Source organism: Herpailurus yagouaroundi, unplaced genomic scaffold (assembly GCF_014898765.1).
Source record: "Herpailurus yagouaroundi ecotype Mexico unplaced genomic scaffold, PumYag 195, whole genome shotgun sequence".
NCBI classification, from domain to species: Eukaryota; Metazoa; Chordata; class Mammalia; order Carnivora; family Felidae; genus Herpailurus; species Herpailurus yagouaroundi.
In genome coordinates this window covers 7,006,625-7,024,256 of record NW_024412426.1, presented here as the reverse complement: position 1 = coordinate 7,024,256, position 17,632 = coordinate 7,006,625, and the positions used below count along the sequence as shown (strand labels likewise).

The following is a 17,632-nucleotide window of genomic DNA, read 5'->3' as shown; positions in this document are numbered from 1 at the left end:
ACTCCTGGAATCCCAGGATTGGGTTCTCCCCACCTGTTGGACAAGAAATGAGAACATGTGAGCATCTGGTTACAAATCCTACTGCATTAACAAAATATTATAAGGGGCCAAGAGCAGCTGGAACTGCCTTACAGAAAAACTGACAGGCAGGAATAAGATTGATGGCGAAGAGAGAGCTGGTTTTGGAAATATAAGTGATTGCATACATTAAGCATGAACTGAAAAATTTGTCCACTCTCACACACAAAAAAAAGGAGGTTGGAGAGGGCACCTGAATAGCCCAGTCGGTTAAGCGCCCAACTTTTGATTTCTGCTCTGGTCATGATCTCACAGGTTCATGGGATCGAGCCCCCTGGTGGCGGGCTGTGCATAGAACCTGCCTAATATTCTTTCTCCCTCTCGCCCTATCCCTTCCCTGCTTGCATGTTGCATGTGTGTATATGCATGGTCTCGAAAGAAAGAGAAAGAAAGAAAGAAAGAAAGAAAGAAGAAAGAAAGAAAGAAAGAAAGAAAGAAAGAAAGAAAGAAAGAAGAGAGAGAGAAAGGGAGGAAGAAAGGAAGGAAGAAAGAAAAATAAAAATTGTCCAAACATAAATACTATTCTAATACATGCTGATACTTCTTTTACATATATAAGTGGTTATAACTAATACATATGTATTTTATGTAACTAATTTTAGATAACATGTATGTATAAATAACTCTTGCGCAAACTTTAATAACCTCAGTTATTCACACACATTGTCTTGTTTAATTCTCACCAACTCCTGTGATGTATCACCATAATCCGTCTCTCAGAGAGGGGAAGCTGAAGCATGGCGTCATGACATGGCTTGCTTTTGGTCACAGGTTGAAGAGTGGTAGGGCTACCCGTGGAACCTCCATCATTTGAATCCAGAAGGCATGCCTGTTCAAAGGTGCTCAGAGCAGTTGGATTCTCTTTAGAGAGAAGACTGGCATGTGGATTTCTGTGCTTTGGCTGAACCAAAAAGATAGGAGTTACCTAGTGACAAATCGTTCTGTTTGCTGGGTTCATGATTTCTCTGTTTCCCCAACTCTCAGGTCACCAGCCCACACAGGTGGGATGGGTATAACTGGATGTTTATATGCAGCTCTCTGCCCTAAATTAACCTGATCTCCCATCAGTAACCTTAATCCCAAATTCAGGCCAAAATGAAGGAGAAATGTATTATTTCTCCATTTTGAAATATACAGTTTACATGCAGTTAATATTCTCAAACTTTATTTTTGTCCTGTGATTAGTTTGCTTCTAGCACAAGTACTTGCTATTAGTATATAAACATATATTTGTGTTTGTGATTTTTGCCAGTGTCTGTTTATGGAGCAGACTATAACAGATTCATAGGAGCTTGGAGATGGGGACTAAAGTCAAAATAACATTTTTGAAAGGGCAACAACCAAGAACCACTCCCTCCTCTCATAATTTGTTCTCATAAAAATTACAGAATTTTCAGGGATAATTCTTTCTTTTTTTTTCTTAAGTAGGCTCCATGACCCTGAACTCACACTGCTGCGATCAAGACCTGAGCTGAGATCAAGAGCTGGACGCCTAACCAACTGAGCCACCCAGGCACCCCTTCAGGGACAATTCTGAGTTGAGTGGGAGTAGAAAGTATAGAATAATCCCTAGACCTTTCCTATTCATGCCCACCTTACCAAAAATAATGTATGACACACAAGCACAGAATAACCATTAGGACATCAGATACTAACTGATATAATTTCATAGGGTTCTATATTAGATACCTAAAATAGGTTGTACTAAATGACCTAAACCTAATGTGGATACTTTTTGGAATCTGGGATCATTTATTTTTGAATTACCTGTTAAATGTCTCCCATGAAAAACAACTGTGACTTACAACAAAAGCATTTTGATTTAATTGTTTACAGAAGATAGTATCAGTTTTAAAAATACATTTAAACAAATTTACACCAATAAATGCCTTTTGAATCTGGAAAGCTGACCTAGTGATATGAACAGAAAAGATTAGATTCCTGACATAAATTTCTGGTTCCATCACCGACTCGTTGTGCATGCTTAAGGAAGTTATTTAATCTCTTGGTATCTTAGTTTCTCCACCTATAAAATTGGGGTAATAATATTTGCTATTAGATAATGTCAACAAAGCACTTGGAGCACCTCAGAAGAAAGGCACCACAAGTATTTTGCTATCTTAAGCATGACCTCATACTGTCTGAAGAATGAACATTACCAGGCTTGTTGATTATCCCAGCGCCTTAATTCCAAACTTTTCCCGTTCAACTGCTTTCTGGCTTTACTCATTTCTGTTTATACTCTTTACATATTTTAACTTCGTTGTGCTGTGTGTATTGTTTTGAGGAAATTTGGTTCTTTGAGGAAACCATGAGACCATGCTTCAATTTGTTTGGTTTGGGTTGTTTGTTTGTTTAAACTCATATGCCTATGTTTAAGGTTTGAAACAAACACAGAGCACTTAAACAACTTTCTAATCATAGGAGACAACTATAGCTATGCAAATCATATTAGCCTTATCCATTCACTGCTCGTTTGTGTTCTTTTTTTTTTTAATTTTTTTTTTAACATTTATTTATTTTTGAGACAGAGAGAGACAGAGCATGAACGGGGGAGGGGCAGAGAGAGAGGGAGACACAGAACCGGAAGCAGGCTCCAGGCTCTGAGCCATCAGCCCAGAGCCCGACGCGGGGCTCGAACTCATGGACCGCGAGATCGTGACCTGAGCCGAAGTCGGACGCTCAACCGACTGAACCACCCAGGTGCCCCTGTTTGTGTTCTTTATATTTCATTTCATATTAAAAGGTCATTTTTAGCATGCACATATAGATTTATATTCCTCCCTGAACACTGTGTGCAAGATTTAAGGCAGATGTTGAGACTATTGTAAAGTTTGACGTTTGTGTCACTTTCCTAGGGGAATGAGATAACATGATAAAAAGGCAAAAGATTAGTTGCTTAGGACTAAATCTGAGCATAACCTATAGTCCAATCATCTAATACACATTGATCTCCTTGGGGAAAATGGTAAGGGTCAAATAGTTACTTCAAGAACAACCACGTGACTCAAAAAGCAGAGCTGCTAATTCAATAACAATTAACACTTAGATGAACAAACCTTCAGTTTGGGGGACCTACCAGCTAATGATAGAAAATCTAATTCTCTGAGACTATTCCCAAAGAGAAAGACTTCATTGGAACGTACCCATGAAGATGTTATATTTCATACAGCAAGTATTACACTATATAACCACAGTGGGAGTCATCTGTTGAACTATAGACAGAGTATGGCCTCCTAGAGATAAAGACTCTTTCAGAGGAGACATCAAGTGAAATACTTTGGGGTTTACAGTATTTTCAGATATTACAAACTTTGCCAGTTTTATAGAATCAGCATTGACAGAGATTTTAAATATCTAGTTCAATGTACGCTCAAGTTGGGAAATCAGAACCATAGTCTGCCTTTGTTATTGGAAAGGTACTCTTTCAAACAGAGTTCTAAACATTTTTGCCAGATTTTATCTCTACAGAGAGGTGTAAATTTCATCAGGTAATGAAGTGATCCCATAGGTCAGGCACTATGTTTCCCTAAATTGTACCCATTATTATATGCATTAAAAAAAAAAAAAGAAATGGATATTATGATGGGATAGAATGTAGTGTGATGGTTAACAATGTAAGTACAATGTAAGTTCTGGAGTCACATGGTCTGAGTTCAAATTCTATCTTCAAAGTATAGCTTTGTGTCTTTGTTTTCTCAACTATAATAGGGAGAGAGTAATAGTATTTACTTCAAAGGATTATGAAAATTAAATGAGATACTATATGTATGGTGCAAATCATGGTGCTTGGCACACGATAAGTGCTCAAAAAATGTTAGCTATCATTCACTCCATTTATACACTACACTAAGCTTGAAGTGTGACAGTTTGGGATCTCTAAGAAGCAGACTCTGACAAAATTTAATGTGCTAGATGTTTACTAGGGAATGCCCTTGGCGTGAACACCTATGGAAAGGAGGTGAAGAAGGATGGGGTTGAGGGGGGAGTCACATTATAATACAGGTACCATAGCCTCATCTAATCCCATGGGAAAACTCTAGAGTGCAAATGGTCCGTCCAAATTGTACTATGATGGACTGAGAAGGCCTGGCCCTTATATTCCCTTAATCAGTCATTGGATGTGTACCACTCTCCCCCTAACCTGGCATGACCTTGGGCAAAATGACTCTCTGCAGCTGAAGTAATCCATGAAGTGACTGACAGTGAAGGCTCTTCACTGACCACATGCCCCGTATTTGGTGCAACACATCCTTCCTTTAAGGTGATCTAGGTGGCACATCTTTGTGTTCAACACCGGGTAGTCTGTGCAGCACTTGGGAAATAATCTCAACCAGTTATAATTGTTTGAATAAAAGTGAAGTCTTTAAAAATAAAAGTAGGAGAGTGAGGTCGAACAAGCCATGGAAAGATGGGAGAAAAGTCTATATATGTGACAAAAGCTTTCTCGTTCTTTATAAAACCCCCAGATTTTTACAGACGGGGTTTCTGGTGACTAGAACTGCGATGGGTTGGGGTTGGTAACGGACGTGTAAGCTAGGAGAAAGTCCAAATACTCTGCATCATAAGGGTCACTTAAGAGGGTGGAAATAGAAGCCAGCCAGCTGATGTCACACAGAAAAGAATTGATAATAAGAATTTAAGTGAACAAAAATAACTGACATTGTACCCTTTGATGTCCTCAGCACTTTCAAAGTGCTTCGCATATAGCAACTGACTGCATCCTCACAATAACACTGTAAGATTTATTTACATTATTTCCCCCATTTTAGAGATGAGGGAACTGAGGCGGAGAGAAGTTAAGTTTGCCGATGTCGTTGAGCAAGAAAGGTATGGAGTTGGGATTTGGACCCAGGAGGTCAGACTCCAGACTCCAGACAGTGGGACTTGTGCGCTTAGTCATACGTTCCCTTCTGTTTCTGTGCAATTACCAATGTTTTTGATGCAAACGGACTCTTTCTCAGCAAGTCAAAGAAGTGCCATTTTGCATCTAGGCTGAGAGAGGACAGCTAAGACCTGGGTTACATATAGGTGTTTCAAAAAAGATGAACTGTGAATCCACACTGCAGGCCTTTAGTTACAACAGCACGATGCCAGTGTAGGCAAGTATGAGTCAACAGGACTGTGTGATGACGGTCTTCAGACTTTTGGTGAGGGTAGTACTTGGATTCCACAAGCTGAGCAAGGAGGAAAGAAAGAAAAGGGTTTAAAGGAGAGCCACGAATAAGAACCTACAAATTGGAAAAATACTCCAACCTGTATAGAGCCTGAATAGATTGGGGGGAAAGTACGGCATATGGCGTTTCTAGAGACTAGGCGCTTAGTGGTGGACAATAGATGTTTTCAAACCAGACTGCCCAAATTCAAATCTCTGCTTTGTTACTTTTTCCTTGGATATTCTTAAGTGTCACTGTACCTTTCTGTGCTTCCGTTTCCTATTAAATGGGAGTAACAGTACTACCTCACAGTGTTATTATGAGACTTGAATCTGTTAATACACATGAAGCACTTGAAACGGTGTTTGGAGCATGAATAAACACTTAGGCAAATAGCTGACAAAAAGTAAAAAGAGTGACAGACAACTTAACACATATTCAAATATAAAGACCTTTATGTAGATCTGTTCCATCTATTTTGTGACACAATGAGAGAAGGCCACTTAAACTAGGAGAGATTGAAAGAAAATTGCCCATCCAGAATAAATACTGAGTGAATGTTCTCTATAAAGGAGTATATAGCATGGAGTAGATTCTCAAGTTTAGCCTAAGAATGATACTGTCTACAATTGGGGGGCAGGGAGGGACTTAAAGAATCAAGTTTGAATCAGGTACATAGTCTCCTACCATTACACTTGCCCAAGAAACAGTCTGAAAACTAAAGAAGGTTCTCAGTGTTCTTTTGAGGGACTTACAACAAATTAGTAATAGCTATTATATATTAAGATAGTACCTGAAGTGTTAATAACCGTTATTTCTTCAGCATAAAAAATATCAACGCAATGGGAAGAAATCAGAACACATTTGTAGCAGAGCTACAAAAAGGACAAGTTTGCCTAGACAAAAGATGCAGATTTTAAAATTTTAATAGTGTTTCCATCACCCTTTATTTCATTTTTTAAAGTGAAAATGAAATTAATTAACCAGTATCGCATCATGTCATATAAAGGTCTTTATAAATTGGAAGATGTATTCAGTTGTCCCTTAACCGGATCTGCCCACTTGTTGGCCTGACCTCAGGAAAATGCCGTTCCCCATCCCCACCCCATGGTCCCTGTTAAAGGAGTGACCTAGACAGCCATGCTTCATTATATATTCTTTTCAGGGATCATCCATACACTGGGTTGAGCCAAGCAAGTTCATTCTCTTTGTGTGTTTAAGTCACAAAGGGGAACTTACTAAGGTGAAGTAAGCCAGAAGCAGAGGCAGGGGGGATGGTGGCTGAGCTCTCCATCAGAAGTCCTCTCGTTCCCAGTCTCCTGTTGTAAGAGTCTGAAATGCATTCTTACAATACCCACCCCACCCCTCTTTTTCTCTTCTGCTTGTTAGACGGCGCTGTTTTTTTTTGTTTTTGTTTTGTTTTGTTTTTTTTTACAATCAAATAATCCCTGACTTATTACGTGTCTTTACTTCAAACGGCTAAAAGTCAACAATGACATACAGAGATAAGAGTTGAGTCTACCACTGTGTATTTTGTATTTGGGGAGAGAAGATACATGAGCTAAATTGAATGAAGAGTTATTTTTAGTAGTACAGCACTTTGAAGAGTCCTCTGTGAGGTATTTTCCCTAATATGACATTCAATTAACCAAACCTTGTCATTTCTACCTAAATATTTTTCCTTATCCATTTTCTCTCCACACTCATAGCCATCACTTATTTGGATTATACTACCCTCTTAGGCATTATAAAAAAGGTGTAAGGAAACTTGCTTTTTTATTATTTTTTATTTTTTTAATGTTTATTTTTTAGAGAGAGAAAAAGTGGGGGTAGGGACAGAGAAAGAGGGAGAAAAATCCCAAGCAGGCTCTGTGCTGTCAGTGCAGAGCCTGACATAGGGCTCAACCCCACGAACCATGAGATCTGAAATCAAGAGTTGGATGCTTAACCAACTGAGCCACCCAAGTGTCCCAGGAAACTTGCTTTTTATAGAAAACTCAAACTCCACATCTCAACATAAAGACCTCATGTCTTCCCAGTTTTGTCTTTTAACATTCACCTTCCCCTTGAAAACCCCTCCCTAATAATCCTTGCTTCCACCAGAAAAGAACTAGTTTCCCAGGGCATTGGTCCCCTTCCTTAAATTACTCACAGCACTATTGAATTGAGGCTGAAGTAGTTATATCGCTTTAGAAAAAGGCTCAGAATAACAGGAAAAAGCAAAGAATATACTAAGATGTAACTTACCTATTTTTAGCTAACTAGGTAGGGCGTGCAGTTTTTATTCAACCAATATGATTGAGCAGTCTCTGTCGTTATCACTGTGCATATATTTAGGATACTCTCCCGCTCTCGAGAGGCATATGGTAGTACAAGCGTGCTAACTGTGGTGTCAGGGGTAATACATGATGAATGAGAGCATAAAAAAGAAGCACCTAAATAGTATTGGGGGAAGGAAAGTAGTGAAGATTTCAAGTGAAGTTCTGCCTAAAAAACTCAGCCCTGAAGAACAAATAAGAATTAGCAAAGCATGAAATTGGGGGAAGGAAGAGGGCCTTGAAAGTCTAAGAAAGTGCAAAAGACAAGGGTACAATATGAAAATGTGAGGGGTTTCACCCTATTTATGCTCAGGTGACAGACTCCATCTTCCCTACAATCCAGAAGAGGCTGCAAGCACACCAGGACTTCTCTGAATCTGCGCCAAAGAGAGAGAGGTATTCAAGGCAGGAGTTTCCTTTCAGTCAACAGCAACCTCAGCTTGTTCTCCGACTCGGAACCCACATCTTCATCCCAGGTGGCTAAGGCCAGTAGAATCCTCCTACTGTAAGATGTTACTCTATGACTTTGATAAGGACAATATAGAATAGTCCATGATCTACTCAAGAGAAATGCTTCCTTACATTGCCAACATAAAGTCCACTTTCCAAAGACCCAAGATCAAAGGGAAACTGGATTTTTATATCTTTAGGCATTAACTAATGGCATGAACTATGCAAACTCATTTCTAAATGACAGTTCTCTTCATAGAATGAAAATCAAGTTTACTTCCAATCTTTGTCTTGAGAACTGGAGCTTTAGAAAACTTCCTTAAATACAAGACGGTCATTAAAAGAAGGGAAGCAAATTAAGTTTCTAGAAATCTGTAAGACCAGTACTGTACTGTGGTTTTCCCTGAGCCGACCTTGCCACCCAAAGTCACACTGTGCCTAATTTCTAGAAACCCTAATCCTATGTTCAAGCTGATGAGTTATTAAATTTTCCCTTCATATGTATAAGGGACAAAAATGTATATAGCCCATAGATAGATATACGGTATATGCATGGTATTAAAATTTCAAGGGGATAGATGGTTAGGGAAAAAAAAATCTGAAAACACTCTTTAGGGAGGGGAGAAGGACAAATTTGAGAAACACTGCTGTAGATTCTTCTGCCAAGTCAGGAAAACCTAAATTAATTCCAATATAGTGATAATTCAAAAATCCCTGGATGAAACAGAAGAGCATGGTGATTATATTTTTAACCAATGTACTTGTAAATGGCCTTTGTTTCTCCTAGCAGAAATTACTAAAATTGTTCAAGTGTAAAGAAAACTCTAGGATTAACTAGAAAAAAAAAAAGGTTCATGAATCGTCATTAAGTTTACGACACACAGAGTACAAACCAAGAAAGTAAATTTATTTAAATTACTAAAATAGCTTCTAAAGTCATTTACAGATCAGCTGCTACAATTATTTCTCCTGAAAGACATAAGTAACATTAATTTCTTTAAAATTATTTTGGTCAGCGAAACATTTAATAAAAACATGTGTTTCTCCATATAATATATGTGTATAAAATAAGCCTTTTCAAAAACTCTTGTTTTTAGAATCCTCTATAAATCAGATGACCTGACTTCTGACAGTCAGGAACAATTTTCAATAAAGGGTATAAATTTATGAATACGGGTTGTCCTAGTTGGAAGGAACCGGACCACACTCTACTACCAGGCATGGGAGGATCCTCAACAGGTGAATGATAAAGCCAATGACTGCCTCTAGTATTCTAAAAACAGTATTTTCATTTAAGGTTTGTAGAAATTAAAAAAAAAAAAAGGTGTATCTAGAATCTTACGATTTTAAGAATAACAAAGCAGTCAACAACAGATGAGAAAGGTCAGTTATAGATGCCAGGTTACAACTGAAATACAACGGCGGTACAGGAATGCACAGTAGTACATCTCAACATTCTCCACATATGGTAAAGTTCGCTTTCTCTTTGGCTCGAGGCACTCTTAATAAAATTTATCACGTGCATAGTACATCTTTATATTCGTAGAACTGCACGCAGAAAATCAAATCCTTCTTCGATAGCCCAGGAAAGCCGGTTAACCAGTGATTTACCAATTCCTGCGATTATATTTCTTAATTCAAAACAAAGGCTTCAGGATATGTCCAAAATAAACTGCTCTGAACTGACCACACCCTTAAGAGTCAAATGAACAAATATGCTAAATCTTATTATATACATGCTTTAAAATCCTTGGGAGGACCAAACATTTCTTAAAGGAAAAGGACACGTGAAAAACAAACCTCAGCAGAATTCACTGAGAATAGAGTTCATATGGCTATACCTGAATGACCTAAGTCTCAGTGGCTTATTTTAAATTTCATCTTGAAGATTTTCCCCCTTACCTTCCTCATTCCACAATTTCTCCTTTTCCTTGCCTCCTTCTCCTGCCCTCCAAAAACAAAGAAAACAATCCAAACACACTCAGATGACCTTTCATTACTCTTGCTTCTAAAAGTGGAAACTGACTAAGGAACTCGCACCTAAATGATGGTAAAAGAGAATAATGGGAAAACCCACAGTTGCATTTATAGAGCTGCCTTACTAATAGCAAACTCTGTGAAAAATGTAACTTATAAACTTGGGAGGATTCATAGGAAGGAGCCCAATCCCCCCCAACCTGGTCTGGTCATAACACGGCAGTAATGATTCAACCCCGAGTCTAAACAGACTAGGGGACTGCGTGTAAGTTGTAGTCCTCAGGGATCATTAACGCAGATCTTAATGGAAACAGGGAAATGATTCTCTCAAATAACAGATAATTAGGGTGAACAAATGAGTTAGATGTTCCATGTTTACCTAAGAATTTAACATCCTTTAAAAAGAAACCAGTTCTTTCATAAAGAGCTCTGAATTCTGTCTCTGGTTCCAAAGGCTGAAAAATTCTCCGAATTTGAGACATGATTTTGTCTTCTGTCACCCTTTATAAGCAGATGCCACTTTTCAGGGCATTTTCAGGTTGGACAGGCAGGACCAAGTGAGAAATACGGCTCCAGAGCCCACTTAATTTATCCGGGTCCATATGTTTGTGGGAGTTGGGTGTGTCAGCGTTGGTGAACTTGACTTTGAGGAAATCTCTCACTTTTTCTTCAATCTCCTTTAGGCCTAGACTGGTTCCAAGTGTCTCCTCCTCCAACAAGACAGTCAGGACTAAGGCTACATCTTTGAAGGCTGCATTTTCATGGTCACAATACTTATAGAAGATCAAAGTGGAGCCTGCAGGCAGTGACTCAAAGCGATGTACCACCGCTGCGTTCTGGCCATTCGTGAACCCATTGCTCAGTTCCCAGTCTACCTCTTCTTTGACAGTATCACTGTCTTGAGTAGCTTTGTCCGCCCCATCAATCCGGATGGCACGGACACTGTGGAAAGAAGAGTAGGCATCAGCAATTTGTTCACTCAGACACTTCAGTGCTTCTTCAGCATCTCGAGCAGCAGTGAGCAGCAAGATAGCAGGCTGAGGCCGAGGCTGGGAGCTATTCAGATGTCTTTCTAGGAATGTAAGGCTCCTTTTCCACAGCTTCTCATCTTGACCTTGGTACTTATTCATAAGTTGTTTCATCTGGTTCTGGAACTCTTGAACAGGAGTGGTTTTTACCTCAGGAGTACGAACGAAGAGAAAACTCCCGATGGCGAAAGAAGCTACCAGAACGAGCAGGCACCACCACTTCATCTTGACAAAAGATGCACTTTTGGGTTGTCCAGCTGCTTCTGCTCAGGAAAAAAAAAAAAAAGAAAAAGAAATGCCAGTGATCATTTTCTTAGATTCAAGGACAAACGACTTGTAAGACCAATATTAATTTCCATAGACATTAAAAGTGGAAGGAGTTTAAAGAACGGAGCGGGTAATTTATTTTCTTAAAGAAAGGTTTATCACGTGTATTCAAGAAAATCTCACACCCCTAGGTTTTAAGTTATGTGTGTAAATATGCGTATGTCTCTTCGATGTCAAAATGATAAAAAGTCTTAGAGTAAAAACTAGAATTTAAATGTATGAAATGACATAAGTCAGAAATAAGATAATTTCTAAAGCAAAACTATTATTACTACTATTAATATTTGAGAGATAAACAATACTAAAAGGTTAATAATACTAAAATACAAAATAGATTTTTAAATTTAGATGCTCAGAATTCATGTAGCTGATCATCCAAGGTGGAATGTTTCTGAAGTATACAGAGGGATTAAAAAAGGATGCACTGTAAGTGAATATCTTCCATATATTATAATAGGTAGCTGTCCCTTTAATTGCAGATGCCTATCTTTTGTGGAATGCAAGTTAACACCAGTAAAATTGAGTTTGCAACTCATGGAGTGCCTGGGTGGCTCAGTGGGTTAAGTGTCCCACTTTGGCTCAGGTCGTGATCTCACGGTTCTTGAGTTCAAGCTCCAAGTCGAGTTTTGTACTAACAGTTCAGAGCCTGGAGCCTGCTTTGGATTCTGTGTCTCCCTCTTTTTCTGCCCCTCCTCCGTTCCTGCATGTGCTGTCTCTTTCTCTCTCTCTCTCTCAAAAATAAATAATAAACATTAAAAAAATTGAGTTTGCAACTCATCCTTAATTATTATTGGCAATAATGATACCAATTACATTTACCTAGCACTTTCCAGTTTAATAAAGGACTTTCTCATATACCACTTCATTTAACAGGAAAACAACAATAATACTTTTATACCTTCTATTTATTTATACTACAGAGTTTTTAGAGAAATAGTTCTCAAAGTGTGACTGGTGGGTACCTTGAGATCATTCCAAGGAGGTCTTTGAGGTTAAAGCTATTCTCACAACATTAAGATGTTATCTGACATTTCCCGCCATGTGGACATTTGCATTGATGGTGCAAAGAAAGCAATGGTGGGAAAAACAACTGATGCCTTAGCATGAATCAGGGTAGTGCTAATACAGTTTTTGTATTGACACCCATTCATTTAAGGGTATCAGTGAAACTGCTTCATAAAGCAAAATTTTTCATTTAATTAATACTCAACTCTTGAGCACAAATCTTAGTATTTTATGTGAAGAACTGGGAAATATACCTAAAGTACTTCTGCTACCCAGCACAGCACAGTAGTTGTCTCAAGGAAAAGAACTCTGTGCAGCTGAGTTGAACTGAACTAGTACTTTTAAGAACAAGTGACAAAGGGGGCGCCTGGGTGGCGCAGTCGGTTAAGCGTCCGACTTCAGCCAGGTCACGATCTCGCGGTCCGTGAGTTCGAGCCCCGCGTCAGGCTCTGGGCTGATGGCTCAGAGCCTGGAGCCTGTTTCCGATTCTGTGTCTCCCTCTCTCTCTGCCCCTCCCCCGTTCATGCTCTGTCTCTCTCTGTCCCAAAAATAAATAAACGTTGAAAAAAAAAATTAAAAAAAAAAAAAAAAGAACAAGTGACAATGGTTAGTCAGACTTGAGTATTTGGCAGACATTTTCTTGAAGATGAACAAAGTAAGTCTGTTGTTTCTAGAAAAACAGCTGACAATATTTGTTGCCAATTACAGAATTCATGGTTTAAAGTGAAAATTAGGATTGTAGAAATACTGTATCTGCCACTCTAAGCTTGACAGCTCCTGAATACTTAAGAACTTTTGTCTTGAGATTGGTGGCGATATCAACAAATGTTATCTTTTTATACTGTATTAAAAATGTGTCAACATTTGGAAGATCTACATAACTTAGTGAACCAGTATTTTCCGAATGATCACTACATGATATTCCATTCAAAGTATAAGAAAGACCAATGGATTTTAAGGTAACAACATAAAAAGTTCATTAATATGGTCTCAGGTTTCACATTTTTTTTTCTTTATTATTTTTATTTTCTTTATTAATTTTGCTAGTAGAAAGCGATAGGAGACCAAAGCCTGAGAGTCACTATGAAGATTTTTCTTAGTACTTACTCAGGACAATAAGGAGGCTTAGAGAATTAAAGAAACTTGCCCCAAGGCTACACAGAAGGCTAAAGTGGTCGAGTCTGTAGACTCTAAAACCCATGGTAATCCTATTATGTCATGCTATGTGCCATCTTTCTTTTGATTCAGCAAGGTTCACTTGGTTATTATTAGTAGTGCTGCTTATTAACTTTTGCTCTTAGTCTTATGGATAGTCTTATGGATAATTCTTAGTCTTATGGATGTTATTTCATATAGTTTGTCCTTAAAGAATTTCACTGCTAGTAAAATATATACTTTTTCCTCTTAAGTGTTTAAAATACAATTCTTCAAATAGCATTGTTTGCTGTCAAAAAAAATTAAAACAATTATGAATGACCGATTTCAGAAACTTGCTTATAAAAACTGAACAGAAAAACTTACTTTGGCTGGAAGTTGATGGAAACTGGTTTGCAAGTTCTGATTTCTGAATGCTGTCATCTAATGATAGAAGTAATAAAGACTTATCAATTTATGGTTCATAATATAAGTATTTCCAACAGAGAAAGAAAATACAAATTCTACCATGAGAATATGAGGCAGAAATCAGCCAGAAATAGAAGAAAAAGTGGAAGATCTAAGCACCCATTAGAATGACAGCTCCTTGAGACTCAAAAGTTATTTCTTTCATAATTATTCACAGCATGCCATGGTCTAGTATAATACATTTGTTTTGTGAGAAAGCCTTAAATTATTTGATCCAAATTATTTAATGGAAGTGGTGAAACTTATAGCACAAAGTTAATAGAACAAAGAAAATAAGTACAACTAAAAGAAAATAAAACGTATTATACCATCTGAAAAACTGCCATATATTGAACTCCTGTCTGGTGATGATGCTGTAAGAAGGGGAAAAAAGGACAAAATATGGATTATGGATTATTGAGCTACTGGATAAGGGGTTTTAAGGTAAAACTCAATCTTAATCCTACTTTCTAACTCAAAATGATTCAAATATTTACTCTGGTGCTTCTAATCATTTCAAGTATCAGTAATATTTTTTAAATTATAGTACAAACTTTTCACCATTTCTATTAACAGACAATTCTGTTTTATTTAGGTTTGTGGTCAGATTTCAAAAATAATTTTCTCATGACTCCATCAAATCTCTACTTCTATCATTATTTTAGCAAACAAAATTATCCTAAATTTTTCCTTTTTCCCTCAGTGCTTCTTGGCATGACCACAGATTTTAACATAAGAGAGAGAAGAAATGGAAGGGCAACTCTCAGAAGGGAGAGAGTTACTAATTCATATGACCTACATTTGCTAACACTGCCATCTATCACTTGCCTGGGATTTTATAACTTACGTATATATAAATGACCTTCCTGGTATTTACCAAGAACTTTCATTTGAGAAACACAGGACTAACCTAGAGGTATAAAATTAGCACTGCTAAGGTATAGAAATAGCCTTATTTTTGCTTATATGACAAAAAATCTCAAATGAAACAAAATGACATCAACCTTAAGGCATATTGTTTCACAATTACTAGTGTAGCCTAGGAAATAACACCATTTAGAAACTTGTAATTTAGGTCACCAAAGTTAACAACTGAATTACTAAAACAAACAAGTAAATTCCATCAAGTGATATTTATCTTGAATACCTTACTCTATGGTTACAAAGATCAAATGAGATAGTATATAATATTATAATATAGTAATACATAACTATAATAATATAAAACTATAATACTGAATCACTAAATTCTATTCCTGAAATCATTAAATTATAATACATATTATTATATACAAGAATCAAATGAGACATTTTATGTAACACATATAACATATAGCTACAATATATATTATACTGATTATAAATATATAACATTATACAGTTATTATATAACATGTAATATTTACATAACTCAGAGAACATCTTAAATTAAAAAAAATTTTTTTTTAAGTTTATTTATTTTTGAGAGAGAGAGAGAGGGAGACAGAGTGTAAGTGGGGAGGTGCAGAGAGAGAGGGAGACACAGAACTCAAAGCAGGCTCCAGGCTCTGAGCTGTTAGTACAGAGCCTGACACGGGGCTCAAACTCACGGACTCATGGACCGTGAAATCAAGACCTGAGCTAAAGTCGGCCACCCAACCAACTGAGCCATGCAGGTGCCCCAAACTCAAAATTTTTTTAAAATTAATACTCCCCTTTATAATAATATCAAAAAGAACTAAATATAAGGAATTAACTTATTAGCAAAGAAGGTAAAAGATTTGTACACTGGAAACTATGAAATACTAATAAAAGAAATTAAAGCTGACATAAATAGATGGAAAGTTACCCCATGTTCATGGATTGGAGAATTAATATTCTAATAATGTCTAGGGGAGCCTGGGTGGCTCAGTCGGTTAAGCGACCAACTTCAGCTCAGGTCATGATCTCATAGTTCGTGAGTTCAAGCCCCACGTTCGACTCTGTCCTGATAGTTTGGAGCCTGGAGCCTGCTTTGGATTCTGTGTCTCCCTGTCTCTCTGCCCTCCCCCCCCCCCAACACACACTATCCCACTCAAGAATAAACATTAAAGCAATCTATAGATTCAGTATAATCCTTATCAAAATTCCAACGGCATTTTTTACAGAAATACAAAACAATCCTAAAATTCACAAGGAAACACAAGAGACTCTAAATAGAGAAATTCTGAGTAAGAAGAACAAAGCTGGGTGCATCACACTTCCTGACTTCAAAGTACATTACAAAGCTAGAGTAATCAAAACAGTATGGTACTGGCATAAAAACAGACATACAGACCACCAGAAGAGAATAAAGAATCCAGAAATAAATCCATGCAGATATGGTCAACTGATCTTTCACAAGGATACCAAAAATACACAATGGGGAAAGGACAGTCTCTTGAGTAAACGATGTTGGGAAAACTGGATATCCACAAGCAAAAGAATGAAACTGGGACTCTTATACCATACACACACAAAAAAAATCAATGCAAAATGGATTAAATACTTAAACATAAGAACCCAAACCATAAAACTCCCAGAAAAAATGCAGGGAAAAAGCAACCTGACACTGGCTTTGGCAATGATTTCCTGTATATGACACCAACAACACAGGCAACAGAAGCAAAAACAGACCATGTGATTACAGCACACTTGAAACGTGATGAGTTATGTGATCAAAATCACAGTAAGTTTTACCTTGCACCTGTTAGGATAAGTATTATACAAAAGTCAAGAGTGAGGTATATGGACAGAGGATGTAGAGAAATGGGAACCCTTGTGCACTGTAGGTGGGAATATAAATTGCTGCAGCCAGTATGGAAAAAGAGCATGAAGGCTCCTCAGAAACTGAAGAATGAAACTACCAATACGATCCAGCAATCACCCTATTGGATATATACCCAAAGGAACTGAAATTAGGATCTTGAAGGGATATCTGTATGCCTATGTTCACTGCAGTAATATTCATGATAGCCAAGACATGGAAGTAACCTAAAAGTCCACTGATGGATGAGTGAATAAATAAAATGTGGTATATCTGGTTAACCCTTGAACAACATAGGTTTAAACTGTGCAGGTCCACTTATATGTGGACTTTTAACACACTGAACAATTTTTTGAAGATTTATAACAATTTGAAAAACTCACAGTTGAAATGCATAGCCTAGAAATATTTTTAAAAATTAAGAAAAAGTTAAGTATTTCATGAGTATATAAAATATATGTAGATACTACTTTATCATTGACTACCATAAAATACACACAAATTACAGTAGAGTTAAAATTTATCAAAATTTATGCACCCAGACTGTACATGGTGATATTTGAAGCTGAGGGAAATATAAACAAACATAAATATGCAGTATTAAAATTTTTTTAATGTTTATTTTTGGGAGACAGAACATGAGCAGCTGAGGGTCAGAGACAGAGGGAGCCACAGAATCAGAAGCAGGATCAAGGCTCTGAGCTGTCAGCATAGAACCTGAAGTGGGGTTGGAACTCACAGACCGCAAGATCATGACCTGAGCTAAAGTTGGACACTTAACTCACTGAGCCACCCAGGTGCCCCTAAATATACAGTATTAAATCATAATTGCATAAAATTAACATATGTATATACTTTAATAATGCCATAATTGTTATAGAAGAAACCATCAAACCCAGAACAATAAATTCCTGCTGGAGAAAACTG

General features: G+C 37.4%; 1 protein-coding gene across 4 annotated transcripts in view; it reads right to left on the bottom strand.

Moving 5' to 3' along the window:
* Window positions 1-8,888: 8,888 nt before the first annotated feature.
* TOR1AIP1 (torsin 1A interacting protein 1) overlaps window positions 8,889-17,632 on the bottom strand; it is a 44,093-nt gene continuing 35,349 nt past the window's right edge. For 2 of the 4 annotated variants that reach the window (XM_040446468.1, XM_040446469.1), the window contains 3 exons: window positions 14,271-14,315; window positions 13,861-13,917; window positions 8,889-11,270 (listed from right to left, as the gene is read on the bottom strand). In XM_040446468.1, coding sequence (XP_040302402.1) covers window positions 10,483-11,270; window positions 13,861-13,917; window positions 14,271-14,315 — 890 coding nt within the window. In that variant the 3' untranslated portion in view covers window positions 8,889-10,482. The remainder of the gene's footprint in view (window positions 11,271-13,860; window positions 13,918-14,270; window positions 14,316-17,632) is intronic. The other 2 variants (XM_040446470.1, XM_040446471.1) reach the window with 1 other exon arrangement.